The following is a 19,670-nucleotide window of genomic DNA, read 5'->3' as shown; positions in this document are numbered from 1 at the left end:
CCTGAGGGCTGTCTGTCATCACAACCTGTCTCGGTTCAGACAGGTGTTGGAAGTGGGGGAGAGAGGGTTGGAGTTGGGGCTGTCCACGGTCTGAGGAAATGGGCGCTTGCTGCTGTGAAGCACTTTGAGCTTGTGGAGCCTCCTAAACAGTGTCCCATCCACCCAGTATCCTTCACCTCTGCTCCTTCTGCCGATCACCTGTCCCACCATTCCCCCTTCTCCCCTTTGTACTGGCCACTCTTAGCCCCAATCCCCACAGATGCTGCTCGATTCGCTGAGCTCCTCCAGCAGGCTCTGTGTCTCCCATGTCCACAGAGACATGGAGCCCACACAAACTGGAAGCCCCCAGTAACTGACTTGGGACAGCCCAGGCTGAACGAATGTGGAATGCCGTTGGCTTTGGTGAGGGGAAGGTGGAGTGTGACTGGAGCGCGAGGTCTAGGGAGCCTCTGTTTGTGACTGGAAGGGTGACAGGGACAGGGGTCTGGTCTCTGACGGGAATGGAGCCAGGTCTAGGATAGGAACAGTGCTAAAAGCTACCAGAGGCTGAGAGACAGTCTCCAGGGCTCCAGCTGAATGCAGGACCAGGAAGACCATTAAGTCTCTCATTTGCCCCAAATGGGAGAACATTGGCATGGACAATGTTCCCTCTAAGGTGCGTGCACACACATCTTTTCCACGAGTGCACGAAGGAATTTAAACTGCACACTGAAGGTTGTCACCTCCCTTGTTGGCATGTTCAGTATATTTCACGATCGCACACTATCACATTTCCTTTAAATGTTTCTGATATGGACGGTGTTGACAACGTGGAGTTTATGATGATTTGTCTGCAGATTTTAGAACGGGCTCATTGACACTGTTTTTATTGAAGAAATTATTGATCCACTCTGTCAAACTCCAAAGAAGCAAAGGGTGTGAAGTGCAAAAGAACTGCTGGTTCATTTAAAGTGGAACGGCTGAATGAAGTAGAAACCGCGACATCAAAAGCTCATGAGGTCTGGAACGTGCAGCTACGAGAAATATTTACAGAAACTGATGGGATGGGAGATTTTAATTTCCCAAATATCAAGTGGCATCTCCCTAGAGCAAGGGGTTTAGATGGGGTGGAGTTTGTTAGGTGTGTTCAGGAAGGTTTCTTGACACAGTGTGTAGATAAGCCTACAAGAGGAGAGGCTGTACTTGACCTGGTATTGGGAAATGAACCTGGTCAGGCGTCAGATGTCTCAGTGGGAGAGTATTTTGGAGATAGTGATCATAATTCTATCTCCTTTACAATAGCATTGGAGAGAGATAGGAACAGACAAGTTAGAAAAGTGTTTAATTGGAGTAAGGGGAATTATGAGGCTATCAGGCAGGAAACTGGAAGCTTAAATTGGGAACAGATGTCCTCAGGGAAAAGTACGGAAGAAATGTGGCAAATGTTCAGGTGATATTTGTGTGGAGTTCTGCATAGGTACGTTCCAATGAGATGGGGAAGTTATGGTAGGGTACAGGAACCATGGTGTACAAAGGCTGTAATAAATATAGTCAAGAAGAAAAGAAAAGCCTACAAAAGGTTCAGAGAGCTAGGTCATATTAGAGATCTAGAAGATCATAAGGCTAATAAGAAGGAGTTAAGAAGGAAATTAGGAGAGCCAGAAGGGGCAATGAGAAGGCCTTGGTGGGCAGGATTAAGGAAAACCCCAAGGCATTCTACAAGTATGTGGAGAACAAGAGGATAAGAGGTGAAAGAATAGGACCTATCAAGTGTGACAGTGGGAAATGTGTATGGAACCAGAGGAAATAGCAGAGGTTCTTAATGAATACTTTACTTCAGTACTCACTATGGAAAAGGATCTTGGTGATGACTTTCAGCAGACTGAAAAGCTTTTGCATGTAGATATTAAGAAATAGGATGTGCTGGAGCTTTTGGACATAGAACATAGAATAGTACAGCACATTACAGTCCCTTCGGCCCACAATGTTGTGCCGACCCTCAAATCCTGCCTCCCCTCCCAAGGGGACATTGCTTTGTGGATTCAGAGCTGACTTGCCTACAGAAGGCAAAGAGTGGTTGTAGACGGGTCACATTCTGCATGGAGGTCGGTGACCAGTGGGGTACCTCAGGGATCTGTACTGGGACCCTTACTCTTCATGATTTTTATAAATGACCTAGATAAGGAAGTGCAGGAATGGGTTAATAAATTTGCTGATGACACAAAGGTTGGAGGTGTTGTGGGTTGTGTGGAGGGTTGTCAGAGGTTACAGTGGGACATTGATTGGATGCAAAACTGGGCTGAGAAGTGGCAGATGGAGTTCAACCCAGATAAGTGTGAAGTGGTTCATTCTGGTATTTCAAATATGATGGCAGAATATAGAATTAATGGTAAGACTCTTGGCAGTGTGGAGGTTCAGAGGGATCTTGGGGTCCGAGTCCATAGGACACTCAAAGCAGCTGTGCAGGTTGACTCTGTGGTTAAAAAGGCATACGGTGTATTAGCCTTCATCAATCGTGGGATTGAATTTGGGAGCTGAGAGGTAATGTTACAGCTTTATAGGACTCTGGTCAGAGTGCACTTGGAGTACTGTGCTCAGTTCTGGTCGCCTCACCAGACGTGGAAACCATAGAAAGGGTGCAGAGGACATTTACAAGGATGTTGCCTGGATTGGGGAGCATACCTTATGAGAATAGGTTGAGTGAACTTGGCCTTTTCTCCTTGGAGCGACAGAGGATGAGAGGTGACCTGATAGAGGTGTACAAGATGATGAGAGGCATTGATTGTGTGGATAGTTAGAGGCTTTTTCCCAGGGCTGAAATGGTTGCCACAAGAGGACACAGGTTTAAGGTGCTGGGGAGTAGGTACAGAGGAGATGTCAGGGTTAAGTTTTTTACGCAGAGAGTGGTGAGTGCGTGGAATGGGCTGCTGGCAACGGTGGTGGAGGTGGATACGATAGGGTCTTTTAAGAGACTTTTGGATGGGTCCAAGGAGCTTAGAAAAATAGAGGGCTATGGGGAAGCCTAGTAATTTCTAAGGTAGGGACATGTTCGGCACAACTTTGTGGGCCGAAGGGCCTGTATTGTGCTGTAGGGTTTCTATGTTTCTATAAACCCAGAAGAGATCAAAATAATTACTGCCCCTGTTTTGATGACAGTTAAAATGAATACCTTTATAAATGCAATACAGTGCGCACATGTCGGTGTCACTGGGCAGAACTTTGCACAACAGGAGGAAACTTTGGACATGCACCGTCCCCACCCTCTGTCCTGCTGAGTGCCCTGTTCAGCTTCGTCCCACCAACACCTCCTTCCACAGCCCCGTCCACGTCACCACATACCCCTCTCTCTTTAAAACTATGTCTTTCAGTATTTGGTATTTCAGATCTGGGAAAACGTCTATTTATCTCTCATTAGTTCAAATATATAAAAATAGAAATGTCTATATCAATGAACTGAAATTAAGTGAAGAAAGCGGGCCAGTTGTGTCAGTGCTGTGTCCGGGACCCAGGCAGACAGCCTGGGAGTGAGACTGTCCTCACGGCAGGACGAGGAGCATGGAGAGGATATCGGCAGACCCCTTCCCCGCCACTGGAGGAGGGAGGGTGTCTACATATCTCACCCTTCAGAATGTTCAGAATCAATGCCAGCACCGGGCCGCCAGCGGGCACGCTGGGTGTGAGCAGCGTGTAGTCTCCGAGTTCCAGCTTCACCGGGTTTTCCATTAACCGAGGAGTGTAGGACTTCAGATCGTCCAGAGTGATAATGCCACCTGTGGGAAGAAAATGGATCTAGTGTAATTGTGCAAAGTAATTTTGTCAGCACAGGAGCAGGGTTTCCATTTGCTTTGTCGAGCTTTGCTTGGCGCTGGTAAACTTGGTTACCACCCTGGTCCCGCTTAACATGGTAAGTTTACCCATCTCCCTGGGAAACAGCAAGCAGTCTGCGTCTCTGAGGAGGAGAGTGGGGGCAAGGAGGGAGGAGGATGCGTAGTAAACTTGCTTGTGGGGCTGGCAAAGAGAGCCATCCATTTGTCCTGCAAGCGAGCAGCAGACGGGCCCAGCTGGGCAGTGTTCCAGCGCGATAGCTGTGGCCCTGGAGAAGAAGCAAGCAGTGTCCATGGGTACCGCAGGAAGAAAGAGGGTTTTTGTGTTTGTGAGGGGTTAGTGCTGAGTGATGATGGATTTAAGGTTCATCGCAGGAGGTGACGAAATAAAACTGTGGGGAAGGCGAATGGAAAAGGAGAGAAGGAGAAATCACACCGTACAGGGCAGGAATGGGCAGGTTGTTCCACAGGCAAGACTTTTAGCAAAGCAGTCCTGTGTAAAGGACACAGTTCACAAACGTCGTTTGCTGTTAATGTTTGTTGCGGTGTTTCGTGCTTTATGCTCTGGCGAGTGAACCACTTGTCAGCAGGGAATTACAGAGGCACGAGAGAGGAGCTTGCCCACGTGGATGATGGCAGAACAGAGATGGCTGAAGTTTCTGGGAATAGTTCACAAGGCGCAGGATAGATTTGTCTCACAGAAGCAGTGTTCTCAAATGGCAGGAGTAGGCAACTGTGGCTGAGGAGGGAAGTTAAGCACTGCATAAAAAGCCACGGAAAGGGCATCTAAGGCAGCAAAAGTGAGTGGGAAGTTGAGTGATTGGGAAACTGTCAAATACCAACAAGAGGCAACTAAAAAAGCTATAAAGGGAAAAAGATGAAATACGAGGGCAAACTGGCCAGTAATATAAACCAGAATACTAAAGGTTTTTCAGTTATATAAAGAGTAAAAGGGAGGTGAGAGTTGATATCGGACCACTGGAAAATGATGCTGGTGAGGTTGTAATGGGGGATGAAGAAATGACAGATGAAAATAATGAGTACTTTACATCAGTCTTCACTGTGTAAGACACCAGCAGTGTGCCAGAGGTCTGTGAGTGTCAGGGAGCAGGAGTGAGTGTCATTACTATTACAAGGGAAAAAGTGCCAGGCAAACTGAAAGGTCTCACGGTGGATAAGTCACCCGGACCAGATGGACGTCATCCCAGATCCTGAGAGAGGTTGCTAAAGAGATAACGGATGCATTGGTCATGATCCTTCTTGAATCACTTGATTCTGGCATGGTCCTGGAGGACTGGAAGATTGCAAATGCCTAGCGAGTGAACCACTTGTCAGCAGAAAATGGACAGTCAGGGCCCGAGGTTCCCACAGATTTCGTTAACAGTGGCTCTGAGACGGAAGTGTCTACACGGTCTCAGAGCTCAGTATCACAATGTCCACATAGTATGAGAGCTGAGTATCACAATGTCCACACGGTCTGAGAGCTGAGTATCACAATGTCCACACGGTATGAGAGCTGAGTATCACAATGTCCACACGGTCTGAGAGCTGAGTATCACAATGTCCACACGGTCTGAGAGCTGAGTATCACAATGTCCACACGGTATGAGAGCTGAGTATCACAATGTCCACACGGTCTGAGAGCTGAGTATCACAATGTCCACACGGTCTGAGAGCTGAGTATCACAATGTCCACACGGTCTGAGAGCTGAGTATCACAATGTCCACACAGTCTGAGAGCTGAGTAAAACAATGTCCACACGGTCTGAGAGCTGAGTATCACAATGTCCACACGGTATGAGAGCTGAGTATCACAATGTCCACACGGTCTGAGAGCTGAGTAAAACAATGTCCACACGGTCTGAGAGCTGAGTAAAACAATGTCCACACAGTATGAGAGCTGAGTATCACAATGTCCACACGGTCTGAGAGCTGAGTATCACAATGTCCACACGGTATGAGAGCTGAGTATCACATTGTCCACACGGTCTGAGAGCTGAGTATCACAATGTCCACACGGTCTGAGAGCTGAGTATCACAATGTCCACACGGTTTGAGAGCTGAGTATCACAATGTCCACACGGTCTGAGAGCTGAGTATCACAATGTCCACACGGTCTGAGAGCTGAGTATCACAATGTCCACACGGTATGAGAGCTGAGTATCACAATGTCCACACGGTCTGAGAGCTGAATATCACAATGTCCACACGGTATGAGAGCTGAGTATCACAATGTCCACACGGTCTGAGAGCTGAGTATCACAATGTCCACACGGTCTGAGAGCTGAATATCACAATGTCCACACGGTCTGAGAGCTGAGTATCACAATGTCCACACGGTCTGAGAGCTGAGTATCACAATGTCCACACGGTCTGAGAGCTGAGTATCACAATGTCCACACGGTCTGAGAGCTGAGTATCACAATGTCCACACGGTCTGAGAGCTGAATATCACAATGTCCACACGGTCTGAGAGCTGAGTATCACAATGTCCACACGGTCTGAGAGCTGAATATCACAATGTCCACACGGTCTGAGAGCTGAGTATCACAATGTCCACACAGTCTGAGAGCTTAGTATCACAATGTCCACACGGTCTGAGAGCTGAGTATCACAATGTCCACACGGTATGAGAGCTGAGTAATACAATGTCCACACGGTCTGAGAGCTGAGTATCACAATGTCCACACGGTATGAGAGCTGAGTATCACAATGTCCACACGGTCTGAGAGCTGAATATCACAATGTCCACACGGTCTGAGAGCTGAGTATCACAATGTCCACACGGTCTGAGAGCTTAGTATCACAATGTCCACACGGTGTGAGAGCTGAGTATCACAATGTCCACACGGTGTGAGAGCTGAGTATCACAATGTCCACACGGTCTGAGAGCTGAGTATCACAATGTCCACACGGTCTGAGAGCTGAGTATCACAATGTCCACACGGTCTGAGAGCTGAGTATCACAATGTCCACACGGTATGAGAGCTGAGTATCACAATGTCCACACGGTCTGAGAGCTGAGTATCACAATGTCCACACGGTCTGAGAGCTGAGTATCACAATGTCCTCATGGTCTGAGAGCTGAGTATCACAATGTCCACACGGTCTGAGAGCTGAGTATCACAATGTCCACACGGTCTGAGAGCTGAGTATCACATTGTCCACACGGTCTGAGAGCTGAGTATCACAATGTCCACACGGTCTGAGAGCTGAGTATCACAATGTCCACACGGTCTGAGAGCTGAGTATCACAATGTCCACACGGTCAAAGAGCTGAGTATCACAATGTCCACACGGTCTGAGAGCTGAGTTCACAATGTCCACACGGTCTGAGAGCTGAGTATCACAATGTCCACACGGTCTGAGAGCTGAGTATCACAATGTCCACACAGTATGAGAGCTGAGTATCACAATGTCCACACGGTATGAGAGCTGAGTATCACAATGTCCACACGGTATGAGAGCTGAGTATCCCAATGTCCACACGGTCTGAGAGCTGAGTATCCCAATGTCCACACGGTCTGAGAGCTGAGTATCCCAATGTCCACACGGTCTGAGAGCTGAGTATCACAATGTCCACACCGTCTGAGAGCTGAGTATCACAATGTCCACACGGTATGAGAGCTGAGTATCCCAATGTCCACACGGTCTGAGAGCTGAGTATCCCAATGTCCACACGGTCTGAGAGCTGAGTATCCCAATGTCCACACGGTCTGAGAGCTGAGTATCCCAATGTCCACACGGTCTGAGAGCTGAGTATCACAATGTCCACACCGTCTGAGAGCTGAGTATCACAATGTCCGCACGGTATGAGAGCTGAGTATCACAATGTCCACACGGTATGAGAGCTGAGTATCACAATGTCCACACGGTCTGAGAGCTGAGTATCACAATGTCCACACAGTCTGAGAGCTGAGTATCACAATGTCCACACGGTCTGAGAGCTGAGTATCACAATGTCCACACAGTCTGAGTGCTGAGTATCACAATGCCTGCTTGGCATGAGAGCTCTATTGCACAATCAATGTTCTTTGTAATATTCACATTATGAATATTTAGAATTAATTTGAAACACTGACAATTTAAATACTTTCAAGCTCTAAAATGTTTCACAGTAAAAGTTGAGGTATATTTATTATTATATTAACATTTGGCACAGTGGTAATTACCACTGGATCAGTAATCCAGAGACCCAATGACATGCCAGGGCATGATTTTGAATCCCACCATGGCAGCTGGTGACTTTGAATTCAATAAAAATGTCTGAAGACCATGAAACCATGTCGATTGTGTTAAAACCCCGTCTGGTTCACTCATGTCCTTTAGGGGAGGAATCCTGGAGCCCTGCCTGGTCTGGATAGATGAGATTCTGAGTGCACAGCAATCTGGTTGCTGAGCAAGCATTCCGTTGTATCCAACCATTGAACCAAAACAATCAGGGATGAACCGGGATGGATAACCCCACATTGACCGAGGCATTGGGAACGACATTGGCAAAGTCCTCCTTACTGATATCTGTGCATATGTTCTGAAAGAGAATTCAGGGTGCTAGATAGAAAGCTGAGAAGCAAGACCTCCAGGGTAGCGGTCCCTGGATTGTGTCTGTGCCATGCCCCAGTGAGGGCAAGTATGGCATGATTGGCACATCACTGTGTGGCTGAGGAACTGGTGCTGGGCTTCAGAAATTTGGATCACTGGGATCTCTTCTGGGGAAGGTGTGACCTGTACAAAAAGGACAAGTTACACCTGGTTCAAGGGAGACCAATATCCTGAGGGTAGGTTTGCTAGAGCTGTTGGGGAGGGTTTAAACTGATTTGGCAGGGGAGTGGGAATTGGAGTGATAGGGCTGTGGATGGGACAGTTCATATACAGCCAGATGCAGTGTGCTGTAAGACTGTCAGGAAGGACAGGCAGATGAAAGGGCAAAATTGCTGCCAGAGAGATGATTTGCAGTGCTACATGAAAACAAAATCGAAAAGGATGCTGTCCTGTGGACCGTGCCTTATTCTGATTGAAAGTCACTTCCGTCATGACCAGTTAGTCTAGGAGCTGCACCTCCGGTTACCATTGGATAGCTGACTGCTGTCCGGTTTCAAACATCCTGGGTATATAAAATTACACGTGGAAAGGGCTTACTCTCTTCCTCCTTTGTTTAAGGCAAGGATGCACATGACCATTGGGAAGGTATGCTCTGTAAACTTTCATCAGAGTATGTTTGAATGTACGTAGATTTATTGAATATTTGGCTTTGCAGTGCCTGCAACTTAGGGAACATGAATGCTTGGTTAAATTGAATTTTTACCATTTGTTAATAGATGATCAATATACCTATTCTTTTTTTTAAATTTTTTTAATTAGTTTTTCAAAACATTTTACAAAATTAAAAACCCCAAATCCCAATGAGGAGCATTAATACAGTGCAAGATTAAGCATACAATAACAATATGCTACAAAGGAAGAGAATTTAACAAAAAAGCACCTAAATTAAAGACAAGTGAGCTTAGTGTCCTCCCCAAGCCCCACAACACAAGAAAAAAACAACAACAACTCCAGACCAACCACCACACAATATAAAGAGTATAAGTCCGGACAGTCAAACTCCCAGACTGTGAATACACTTAGCAACAGAGGATAATAATGCCTACTACCAGAAAAAAAAAAGGAGCTGAAAGCAAGGGACCGAAAAGAAGAAAAAAAAAGAAAAAAAAAACCCTAGTCAAGAGGAAGGTTATGAAAGTACTCGATAAAAGGCCCCCAGATCTTATGGAACTTTAAATCCGAATTGAGAACTGAATAATGAATTTTTTCGAGGTCCAAGCAGGCCATAATGTCGTTAAGCCATTGCGCATGAGTGGGCGGGGCAACATCTCTCCATCTAAGGAGGATCAAGCGTCTCGCCAGGAGAGAGGCAAAGGATAGTATTCGGCATTTGGTCGGACCCAGACATAAATCTGTCTCGCCCCAAAAACCGAACAGAGCAATTAAGGGGTTAGGTTCTAGATGCTGATTCAGAATACCCGATAATGTAGTGAAGACATCTTTCCAGAATTTCTCCAAGCTAGGACAGAGCCAGTACATATGGATGAGAGAGGCCACGCCCCTCTTGCATTTATCACAGAGCGGACTAATGCCAGGGTAGAATCGAGATAGTTTAGATTTAGACATATGGGCTCTATGATTCTTGGAGGAAAGCAATGTCAGCTTTGAGTTGTTTAATATGTGAGAATACCTTCCTCCTTTTAACAGGGTGGTTCAGTCCCTTTACATTCCAGCTCACGAATTTAAGTGCACTAGCCATTATCAATTACTAATGCATAAAAGGCAGCAGGCATATAAAAAGTCAAGCAGTACAATAGCAGTCTGGGAGCAGAGATGTAAACATAGATTCATAAGGTCAAAATATAAACATGTCCTAAACAATAAAGAGATGTTGGAACTGGAAAACTCACCCCACCCGCACAACCCAAAACTAGACGGCTACCAAAACAAGTAGCTAGCTCTACCAAAAAAATTAACCCAAATACAACTTCCAGATCTGTGTCATTAACAACAGTTAATGAATTGAATTTTTACGGTTTGTTAATAGATGATCAATATATCTATTCTTCGAGAGCGCCTTCTGTCTCATTTGCCAGACCCACGATCCTGACTGAACATTACAGGTGATGAATACAGGACTGGAGGTGTTATGTTTGAACACACACAGCATGTAAATAAGGTAGATGATCTTGTAGCACAGTTATAGATTGGCAGGTATGATATTGTGGGCATCACTGAGTCATGGCTGAAAGAAGATCATAATTGGAAGCTTAACATCTACGGATACACCTGGTTTTGAAAGTACAGGCAGGTAGGCAGAGGGGGTGGGATGGCTCTGTTGGTAAAAAATGAAATCAGATCCTCAGAAAGAGGTGTAATTTCTCCGTATCTCTGTTCCAAATGGACGTCCTTCGATCCTGAAGTCGGTGTTGAGTCGGACTCTTGTTGAGTCGGTGGTGAGGAAGGCAAATGCAATGTTAGCGTTCATTTCGAGAGGGCTAGAATATAAAAGCAAGGATGTAATTCTGAGGCTGTATAGGGCACTGGTGAGGCCTCACTTGGAGTATTGTGAGCAGTCTTGGCCCTTATCTAAGAAAGGATGTGCTGACATTGGAGAGGGTTAAGAGCAGGTTCACGAAAATGATTCCAGGAATGAGAGAATATTGCACAAGGGGCTTTTGATGGCTCTGGGCCTATACTTGCTGGAATTTAGAAGAATGGGGGCGGGGGGGGGGGGGGAATCTCATTGAAACCTATCGAATGTTGAAAGGCCTAGATAGAGAATGTGGAGAGGATGTTTCCCACAGTTGGAGAGTCTAGAACCAGAGGGCACAGCCTCAGAATGGAGGAACATCAATTTAAAATGGAAATGAAGAATTTATTTAGCCAGATGGAGGTGAATCTGTGGAAATTGTTGCCACAGGTGGCTGTGGAGGACAGGTCATTGGATGTATTTAAGGCGGAGGTTGATTCGTCAGGGCAGGACAGGTTACAGAGAGAAGGCAGGAGAATATTGACAGGGAAAATAGACCAGCCATGATGAAATGGCAGAGCAGACTCGATGGGCCAAATAGGCTAATTCTGTCCCCATTGCTTATGGTCTCTTATTGATGGCAATCTCAGATCAGATGGGCTGAATGGCCTGTTTTCATGCTGGATGATACAAGGACTGTAATGCAATCCATGCTATTTCAACTTGTTTTAAGTCCTGAAGGATGAATGGAGAACTAATGAATACTGAAAGGCCAGGGTAGAGGATATTCTCATCAGTAGCGGAGTCAGATATCCATTTGTGCAGCCTCAGGGTACAGGGACATCCCTTTGCAACGGAAAGAGGAGGAATTTCTTCAGCTGTGGGGTGATGAATCTGTGGAATTCATTGCCACAGACAACTGCTTTAAGGCTGAGATGGATACGTCCCGATGAGTAAGAGGGTTAAAGGTTAACGTAGCAGGAAAGCGGGGTTGAAAGAAGATTAGATGAATGGTGAAGATGATTTGATAGTCTTAATGGACTAATTCTGCTCTTATATCTTGTGCTCTCTTCACCATTTGAAGGTCAAAGCCCGGTGATCTCTGGGTTTGAGAGACTAGTAAACGTTCACATTACACATAAAATCATTCCCAGTCCAAGTTAAAATGAACACCATTAGTATCGGGATGGACGCAGATAGAGTGGGCCAGATGACCTGTTTCTCAGCTGTGAGGGCATAGGATACCAGTGGAATGGATGAGATCAGGAGACAAGGATCCTGGTCACTGCTATAATCCCAATGGAGAAGGCCGCTACCCACCTGCATTCCTGATGTCAGCCACAATCTGCTCGGACAGGGATCCATTGTAAAATGCATCAGCACCTTCATCTGCCAGCACCTGATAGGTTGCAGCCAGTTTTGGGAATTTGATGATTTCGCCTTCCTGGAGAATGGTACCATCCTTACAGAATACGTCACTGTGGAGAGGAAGCAAAGAGTCAGGTGGCTCTGGCTGCAATGCAACAGATTGTGAACCGCTCACAGCAAATGTGTACAAGACTGCAGGCTGTTTTCCCCACTGACTCCCTACACAAACACTCCTCCCCTGCTTTCTGGCTTCAGCCTTTACCAATGGTCAATACGTAAGCAGTCAGTGTCTCAGTACTGACTGACGAGCACGGCTTGGAGGGTGGTGAAGCAGAGTGAAGTGAGTTAATGTGCTGGGACATTTTGAGATTAGGGAGGAGGTGGTGCTGGCTCTTCTGTGAGGCACTAAGGTGCGACAAGTCCTTAGGTTCTGATGGCATGCATCATAGAATATTGAAAGAAGCAAGTGAGGAGATTGTTAGTACTTTGGATTTGACAAAGATCTTGATGTCCTCACTAGCAACAGGCAAAGTCCCAGAGAGTGACAATGTTGTGCCTTTGTTCAAGAAGTGAACGGAGGATAATGCAGATACTTATTGGCCAGAACAACAAACCCTTTGTGGGTCAGAATCAGAATCAGGTTTATTATCACTGGCATGTGATGTGAAATTTGTTAACTTAGCAGCAGCAGTTCAATGCAATAGATAATCTAGCAGAGAGAGAAAAATAATAATAATAATAAATAAACAAGTAAATCAATTACACATATTGAATAGATTTTTTTTAAATGTGCAAAAAACAGAAATACTGTATATCAAAAAAAGTGAGGTAGTGTCCAAAACTTCAATGTCCATTTAGGAATCGGATGGCAGAGGGGAAGAAGCTGTTACTGAATCACTGAGTGTGTACCTTCAGGCTTCAGTACCTCCTTCCTGATGGTAACAGTGAGAAAAGGGCATGCCCTGGGTGCTGGTGGTACTTAATAATGGATGCTGCCTTTCTGAGACACCGCTCCCTAAAGATGTCCTGGATATTTTGTTGGCTAGTGCCCAAGATGGAGCTGACTAGATTTGGCAGCATCTATGGGGAGGAATAAAGTGTCGATGTTCTGGGCCAACTCCCTTCACCAGGACCAGTGAGCCATTATAGACCAGAGAGCCTCACATCAGTGGCAGGAAAGTTATCAGAGGATACTGATACCTGGATAATCCAGATTGGATCTATGCACATTTGGAAAGGCATTGCCTTCCGAGGGACAATCAGCCTGGCTTTGTGTGGGGAAGGTCATAACTTACAAGTTTTTGAGGAGGTGACAAAGGTGTTTGATGAGGGCAAGGCAGCTGATGTTATCTACATGGACTTTAGTAAGACATTTGATAAAGACCATAAGACCATATGATACAAGAACAGAATTAAGCCATTTGGCCCAACAAATCTGCTCTGTCAATTCATCATATCTGATCCAATTTTCCTCTCAGCTCCAATCTCCTTCCTTCCTGTATCCCTGACCAATCAAGAATCTTTCAACCTCTGCCTTAAATATACATGAAGACTTTGCCTCCACAAATGCCTGTGGCAAAGAATTCCACAGATTAACCACCCTCTGACTAAAGAAATTCCTCCATATTTCCATTCTAAGAAACACTGAAAAACATAGAAAACCTACAGCACAATACAGGCCCTTCGGCCCACAAAGTTGTGCTGAACATGCCCTTACTTTAGAAATTACACAGCTTACCATAGCCCTCTATTTTTCTAAGCTCCATTCACCTATCCTTAAATCTATGGATAGATAGGGTGGATAAGACCCTATCACATCCACCTCCACCACCGTTGCCAGGAGCCCAATCCACACACTTACCACTCTCCTCTGTACCTGCTCCCAAGCACTTTAAACATATATCCTCTTGTAGCAACCATTTCAGCCCTGGGAAAAAGCCTCTGACTATCCACACGATCAATGCCTCTCATCATCTTATACACCTCTGTCAGGTCACCTCTAAATGGATCCCCCTCTATTCTGTGGTGCTCTCTGGTCCTAGACTCTCCCACCATAGGAAGCATCCTCTCCACATCCACTCTGTTAAGGCCTTTTACCATCCAATAGGTTTCAATGAGGTAGCCCCTCATTCTTCTGAATTCCAGTGAAGACATTAAACATTCTTGATATGACAAGGCATTCAATCATGAATCATTTTTGTGAACCTCCTTTGAACCCTCTCCACTTTCAGCTCATCCTTTCTCAGATAAGGGGCCAAAACTGCTCACAATACTCCAAGTGAGGCCTCACCAGTGCTTTATAAAACCTTACCATTACATCCTTATTTTGTATTCTTGTCCTCTTGAAATGAATGTTTAACATTGCATTTGCCTTCCTCACCACAGAACTGTGCCCACTTCGGTTCAGTCCGATTGCACTTGGAATATTGTGTGCACTTCAGTCAGACTAAATGTGGAGTACTGTGCACTTCACTCAGACTGCACTTGGAATACTGTGTTTAGTTCAGTCAGACTGTACTTGGAATACTGTGTGAATTTCAGTCAGACTGTACTTGGAATACTGTGTGCAGTTCAGTCAGACTGTACTTGGAATACTGTGTGAATTTCAGTCAGACTGTACTTGGAATACTGTGTGCAGTTCAGTCTGACTACTCTTGCAGTACTGTTGCACTTCAGTCAGACTGTACTTGGAGTATTGTGTGCACTTCAGTTGAACTGCACTTGAATTACTCTGTGCACCTCAGTCAGTCTACCCTTGGAATACTGTGTTGAGTTCAGTCAGACTGTACTTGGAATACTGTGTGAATTTCAATACGACAGCACTTGGAATACTGTGCGCACTTCAGTCAGACTAAACGTGGAGTACTTTGTGCACTTCAGTCAGACTGTACTTGGAGTACTGTGTGCAGTTCAGTCAGACTGTACTTGGAATACTGTGTGCGTTTTAGTCATACTGTACTGGGAATATTGTGTGCACTTTAATCAGGCTGTTCTTGAAATACTGTGTGCACTTCAGTCAGGCTGTACCAGGAATACCGTGTGCACTTCAGTCAGACTGTACTTGGAGTACTGTGTGCAGTTCAGTTCAGTCAGACTGAACTTGGAGTACTGTGTGCAGTTCAGTTCAGTCAGACTGTACTTGGAGTACTGTGTACACATCAGTCAGACTCCATTTAGAATATTCTGTGCAGTTCAGTTCAGTCAGACTGTACTTGGAATACTTCGTGCACTTCTGTCAGACTGCACTTGGAACACTGTGCACAGTCCAGTCAGACTAAATGTGGAATACTGTGCGTAGTTCAATCGGACTGTACTTGGAACACTGTGTGCAGTTCAGTTAGACTACACTTGGAGCACTCTGGGCACTTCAGTTCAGTCAGAATGCACTTAGAGTACTGTGGCACTTCAATCAGTCTGCACTTGTAATACTGTGTGCACTACAGTCACTCTGTCCTTACAGAACTGTGTGCACTTCAATCAGACAGCACATGATGTACAGTGTGCACTTTAGACTTCACTTGGAATACAGTGTGAACTTCAGTCAGACTGCACTTGGAATACTGTGCGTAGTTCAATCGGACTGTACTTGGAGTACTGTGTGTAGTTCAGTCAGATGGCACTTGGAGCAGTGTGTGCAGTTCAGTCGGACTGTACTTGGAATACTGTGCACTACAGTCAGATGGCACTTGCAGATCTGTTTGCACTTCAGTAAGACTTCACTGGAGGTATTGTGTGCACTTCACACTGCACTTGGAGTACTGTGTGCAGTTCAGTCAGACTGCAGTTGGAGCACTGTGTGCAGTTCAGTCAGACTGCACTTGGAGCACTGTGTGCAGTTCAGTCAGACTGCAGTTGGAGCATTGTGTGTACTTCAGCCAGACTGTACTCAGAATACTATGCAGTACAGTTCTGTTTAGACATTGCAATTTTGTTCACACTCACTTTCATTCCTGACTGCAACTCAGTTGTGTCTGTGATTTCAACTGTTCTTTTAAAAGTGAGTTACACTTCAGTTAGAATTCATTTTGCAATGATTTCTTGTAAGATTCCACAAACTAAATGATCTCTCAGTGCGTCATTTAGCCCATCGTTGAACTGACGATGCTCAAATAATTTCTTCCATTCAGTTACATATGTTGGAAAAGACTCCCCTTCCTTTTGATTCCACTTATGAAACCTAAAGCATTCAGCAATAACAATGGTTTTGGTTCTAAATGTTCTTGCATTACATTCATGATATCAGTAAAGCTCATTTCAGCTGGTTTGGTTAGAGCAGTTAAACTCCTGCTAAGCAAACTGCCTGCTTTTCCACCTGTTGCATCCAATGACCCTGAAACTGGCTTTCCATTGGCTACTTAATTTGCTGCAAAATACTCTTCAATTTGTTCAGTATACATCATGTGATTTTGCCTGTTGTGTAAATTGACACATCTATCTTTCAAATATAGCCAGCCATTTGTACTTTAAAAAAAAAGTTTATTATCACATGGTACTCACTGTTATAGAACCTGTGGCCTTACTTGTTGCTTGTAAATTTCATCTATTTTCTGCCTTTTAAAAAAAATAACTCAATCATCTCTCTCCCTTTCTGAAGAAAAATCGTGCTGTGCTTTTTTTTTTACCTCGGAAGTCTCTCTTCCCTTCCAAATTATAAACATGCTGCACTTCAACAGGTAGGTAGACGTCGTGGGTTCTTGTTAAACCTTCCTCATCACCACTGTTCTGTATTGCAGCTGCAGAAACTAATTAAACGAAAACCACAGGAGCTGGGAAAACTCGTGTACACTTATGCTCGCATATGACACGGTGGTGTAATGAGGTATGCATTCACGTACTTCTTGTGTATAATTCACAAAGAATGTTTAATCAAACATTATCTTTACAACATTACTCAAATATTGAATATGCTACAACACACCCTCTAATCCAGGGAGCATCCCAGTAAACCTCTTCCACACTTACTCCAAAGCCTTCCCATCATTGCTGTACTGGGGTGACCAGAATTGAAAGTAAACAACTTCCACAAATCTCCTGTCATTAATCACTTTCATCACCTCACAAAACTCAGTCACAACAGTAAGACACGATTTGCCAAGCACAAAGCCATACTGACTCTCTCTAATTAAGACTTTTCCTGTTCCTTAGAATCCTCCGAACTTGTATTCCTACTATTGATGTGAGACTCACTGGTCTACAATTTCTCGGATTATCCCTAATTCCCTTCTGCAACAACAGAACAACATTAGCTGCTCGCCAGTCCCCCTCCAGACAGCGCCTGTAGCTACAGTTATCTACTTTGATGACAAGAACAGGAAGGCAGATTACTATCTGTATGGTGTCAAGTTAGGAAAAGGGGCAGTACAACGAGATCTAGGTGTCCTTGTTCGTCAGTCACTGAAAGTAAGCATGCAGGTACAACAGGCAGTGAAGAATGCTAATGGCATGTTGGCCTTCATAACAAGGGGAGTTGAGTATAGGAGCAAAGAGGTCCTTCTGCAGTTGTACAGGGCCCTGGTGAGACCACACCTGGAGTATTGTGTTCAGTTTTGGTCTCTAAATTTGAGGAAGGATATTCTTGCTATTGAGGGAGTGCCGCGTAGGTTCATGAGGTTAATTCCCGGGATGGCGGGACTGTCATATGTTGAAAGTAGATGGTAGTAGATGATCAGCCATGATCTCAGAATGGCGGTGCAGGCTCGAAGGGCCGAATGGTCTACTTCTGCACCTATTGTCTATTGTCTATTGAAAGATTGGAGTGACTGGGCTTGTATACACTGGAATTTAGAAAGATGAGAGGGGATCTGATTAAAACATATAAGATTATTAAGGGATTGGACACACTAGAGACAGGAAACATGTTCCCGATGTTGGGGGAGTCCAGAACCAGAGGCCACAGTTTAAGAATAAGGGGTAGGCCATTTAGAACGGAGCTGAGGCAAAACTTTTTCACCCAGAGAGTTGTGGATCTGTGGAATGCTCTGTCTCAGAAGGCAGTGGAGGCCAAGTCTCTGGATGCTTTCAAGAAAGAGTTAGGTAGAGCTCTTAAAGATAGCGGAGTCAAGGGATATGGGGAGAAGGCAGGAACGGGGTACTGATTGTGGATGATCAGCCATGATCACATTGAATGGTGGTGCTGCCTCGAAGGGCCGAATGGCTTACTCCTGCACCTATTGTCTATTGCCAGTCCATACAAAGATCTTGATCGTAACCCCAGCAATCTCATCTCACGCCTCCCTCAGTCACCTGGGATATATCCCATCAAGCCTTGGGAACATCCATCTTAACGTTCTTCAAGGGATTTTAACTCAAAATGCCCTGTCTTACAAGCACACTCCACACTGATCAATGCTCTAAAGTACTCATTTAGGTCTTTACCCACATCCTCTCCTTCCAAGCACATTCCCCACATTATCCTCATGTGGTCCTACCCTCTCGTAGTTATCCTCTTAATGTATGTATAGAATGCATTGGGAATCTCTCTAATTCAGGAGTTTTTCATGGCCCCTCCTGGCTCTCCTAATTGATTTCTTTTCTGTCACCTTTATATTCTTCACCTGGGCTTGATACGGGCTTCCTAAACCTTGCGTACGGTTCATTGTCCTTATTGACTAAATTCACCACCTCTCTCAACATGCAAAGCTCCCTTATCTTAGCATCCTTCTCCTTCCTTCTACTGGAACCTACCTGTCCTGTACTCTGCAGTTATTCCTTCCACACCCTCCACATGTCAGATGGGGACTTGACCAAAAACAGCCATTTCCAATTAACTCTCCCTAGTTCCTGCCCAATACTCTCATTACTCGTTCTGTTCCAATTTAATTCCCTCACACAAAATCTGTAGTTAATTATAGCTAAGTCTTAAAACTTAAGGATTTGTGCTCACTGTTTCCTAACTGTTCTCCCACTATTCCCCTGGGGCGAGGCCAGTCACCTGGCCTTGTGTTATTCCCCAACACCAGGATCATTGTGGACTTGCCTCTCATTGGACCATCTAAACCCTCTTTCACTCAGGAGATCCCAGTCCATGTTTGGCAAATTGAAGGGTTTTCACACCTTTCCCTAACCTGCCTGTATATCTGTTCCTCAGGAATCCCTGATGAAGGGTCTCTGCCTGAAATGCTCCCTCAATAGATGTTGCCTGATTTGCTGAGTTCCTCCAGAATTTTGTGTGTGCTCCTCTGGATTTCCAGCATCTGCAGAATTCCTGGTATTTATGATTTGCTGAATTCTCTGGAGTAGCACCTGTGAACTGTCTGGCCTGTATATTGGTTCCCATCCAGTTAAGGGCTCATCACGAACAACAAAGAGATGGCCTACAGAGAGGCCTGGTGTCCTCAATGCCGATAAGACAAAGGTGATGGTTATTGACTTCAGGAGAACTCACAACGCTCTGGCACAGCAGTTTCAAACTCCTGGGAGTGCACAGCTTGCACTTCAACTCATGGCCCCAGAACACACTATGCACAATCAGGAAAGCTCACCAA

The 19,670-nt window shown here is 45.1% G+C and overlaps 1 protein-coding gene across 1 annotated transcript in view; it reads right to left on the bottom strand.

Annotated features, from left to right (window-relative positions):
* Nucleotides 1-19,670, bottom strand: part of LOC140732859 (glutathione hydrolase 1 proenzyme-like) — a 272,182-nt gene that overhangs the window by 207,829 nt on the left and 44,683 nt on the right. Inside the window, exons 6-7 of the mRNA XM_073055491.1 lie at nucleotides 12,139-12,296; nucleotides 3,600-3,749 (exon numbers count right to left, since the gene is read on the bottom strand). Coding sequence (XP_072911592.1) covers nucleotides 3,600-3,749; nucleotides 12,139-12,296 — 308 coding nt within the window. The remainder of the gene's footprint in view (nucleotides 1-3,599; nucleotides 3,750-12,138; nucleotides 12,297-19,670) is intronic.

The sequence above is a fragment of the Hemitrygon akajei genome, chromosome 9 (genome assembly GCF_048418815.1).
Source record: "Hemitrygon akajei chromosome 9, sHemAka1.3, whole genome shotgun sequence".
Classification (NCBI taxonomy): domain Eukaryota; kingdom Metazoa; phylum Chordata; class Chondrichthyes; order Myliobatiformes; family Dasyatidae; genus Hemitrygon; species Hemitrygon akajei.
The sequence above is the reverse complement of the archived record's forward strand: the minus strand, read 5'-3'. Positions and strand labels throughout refer to the sequence as shown.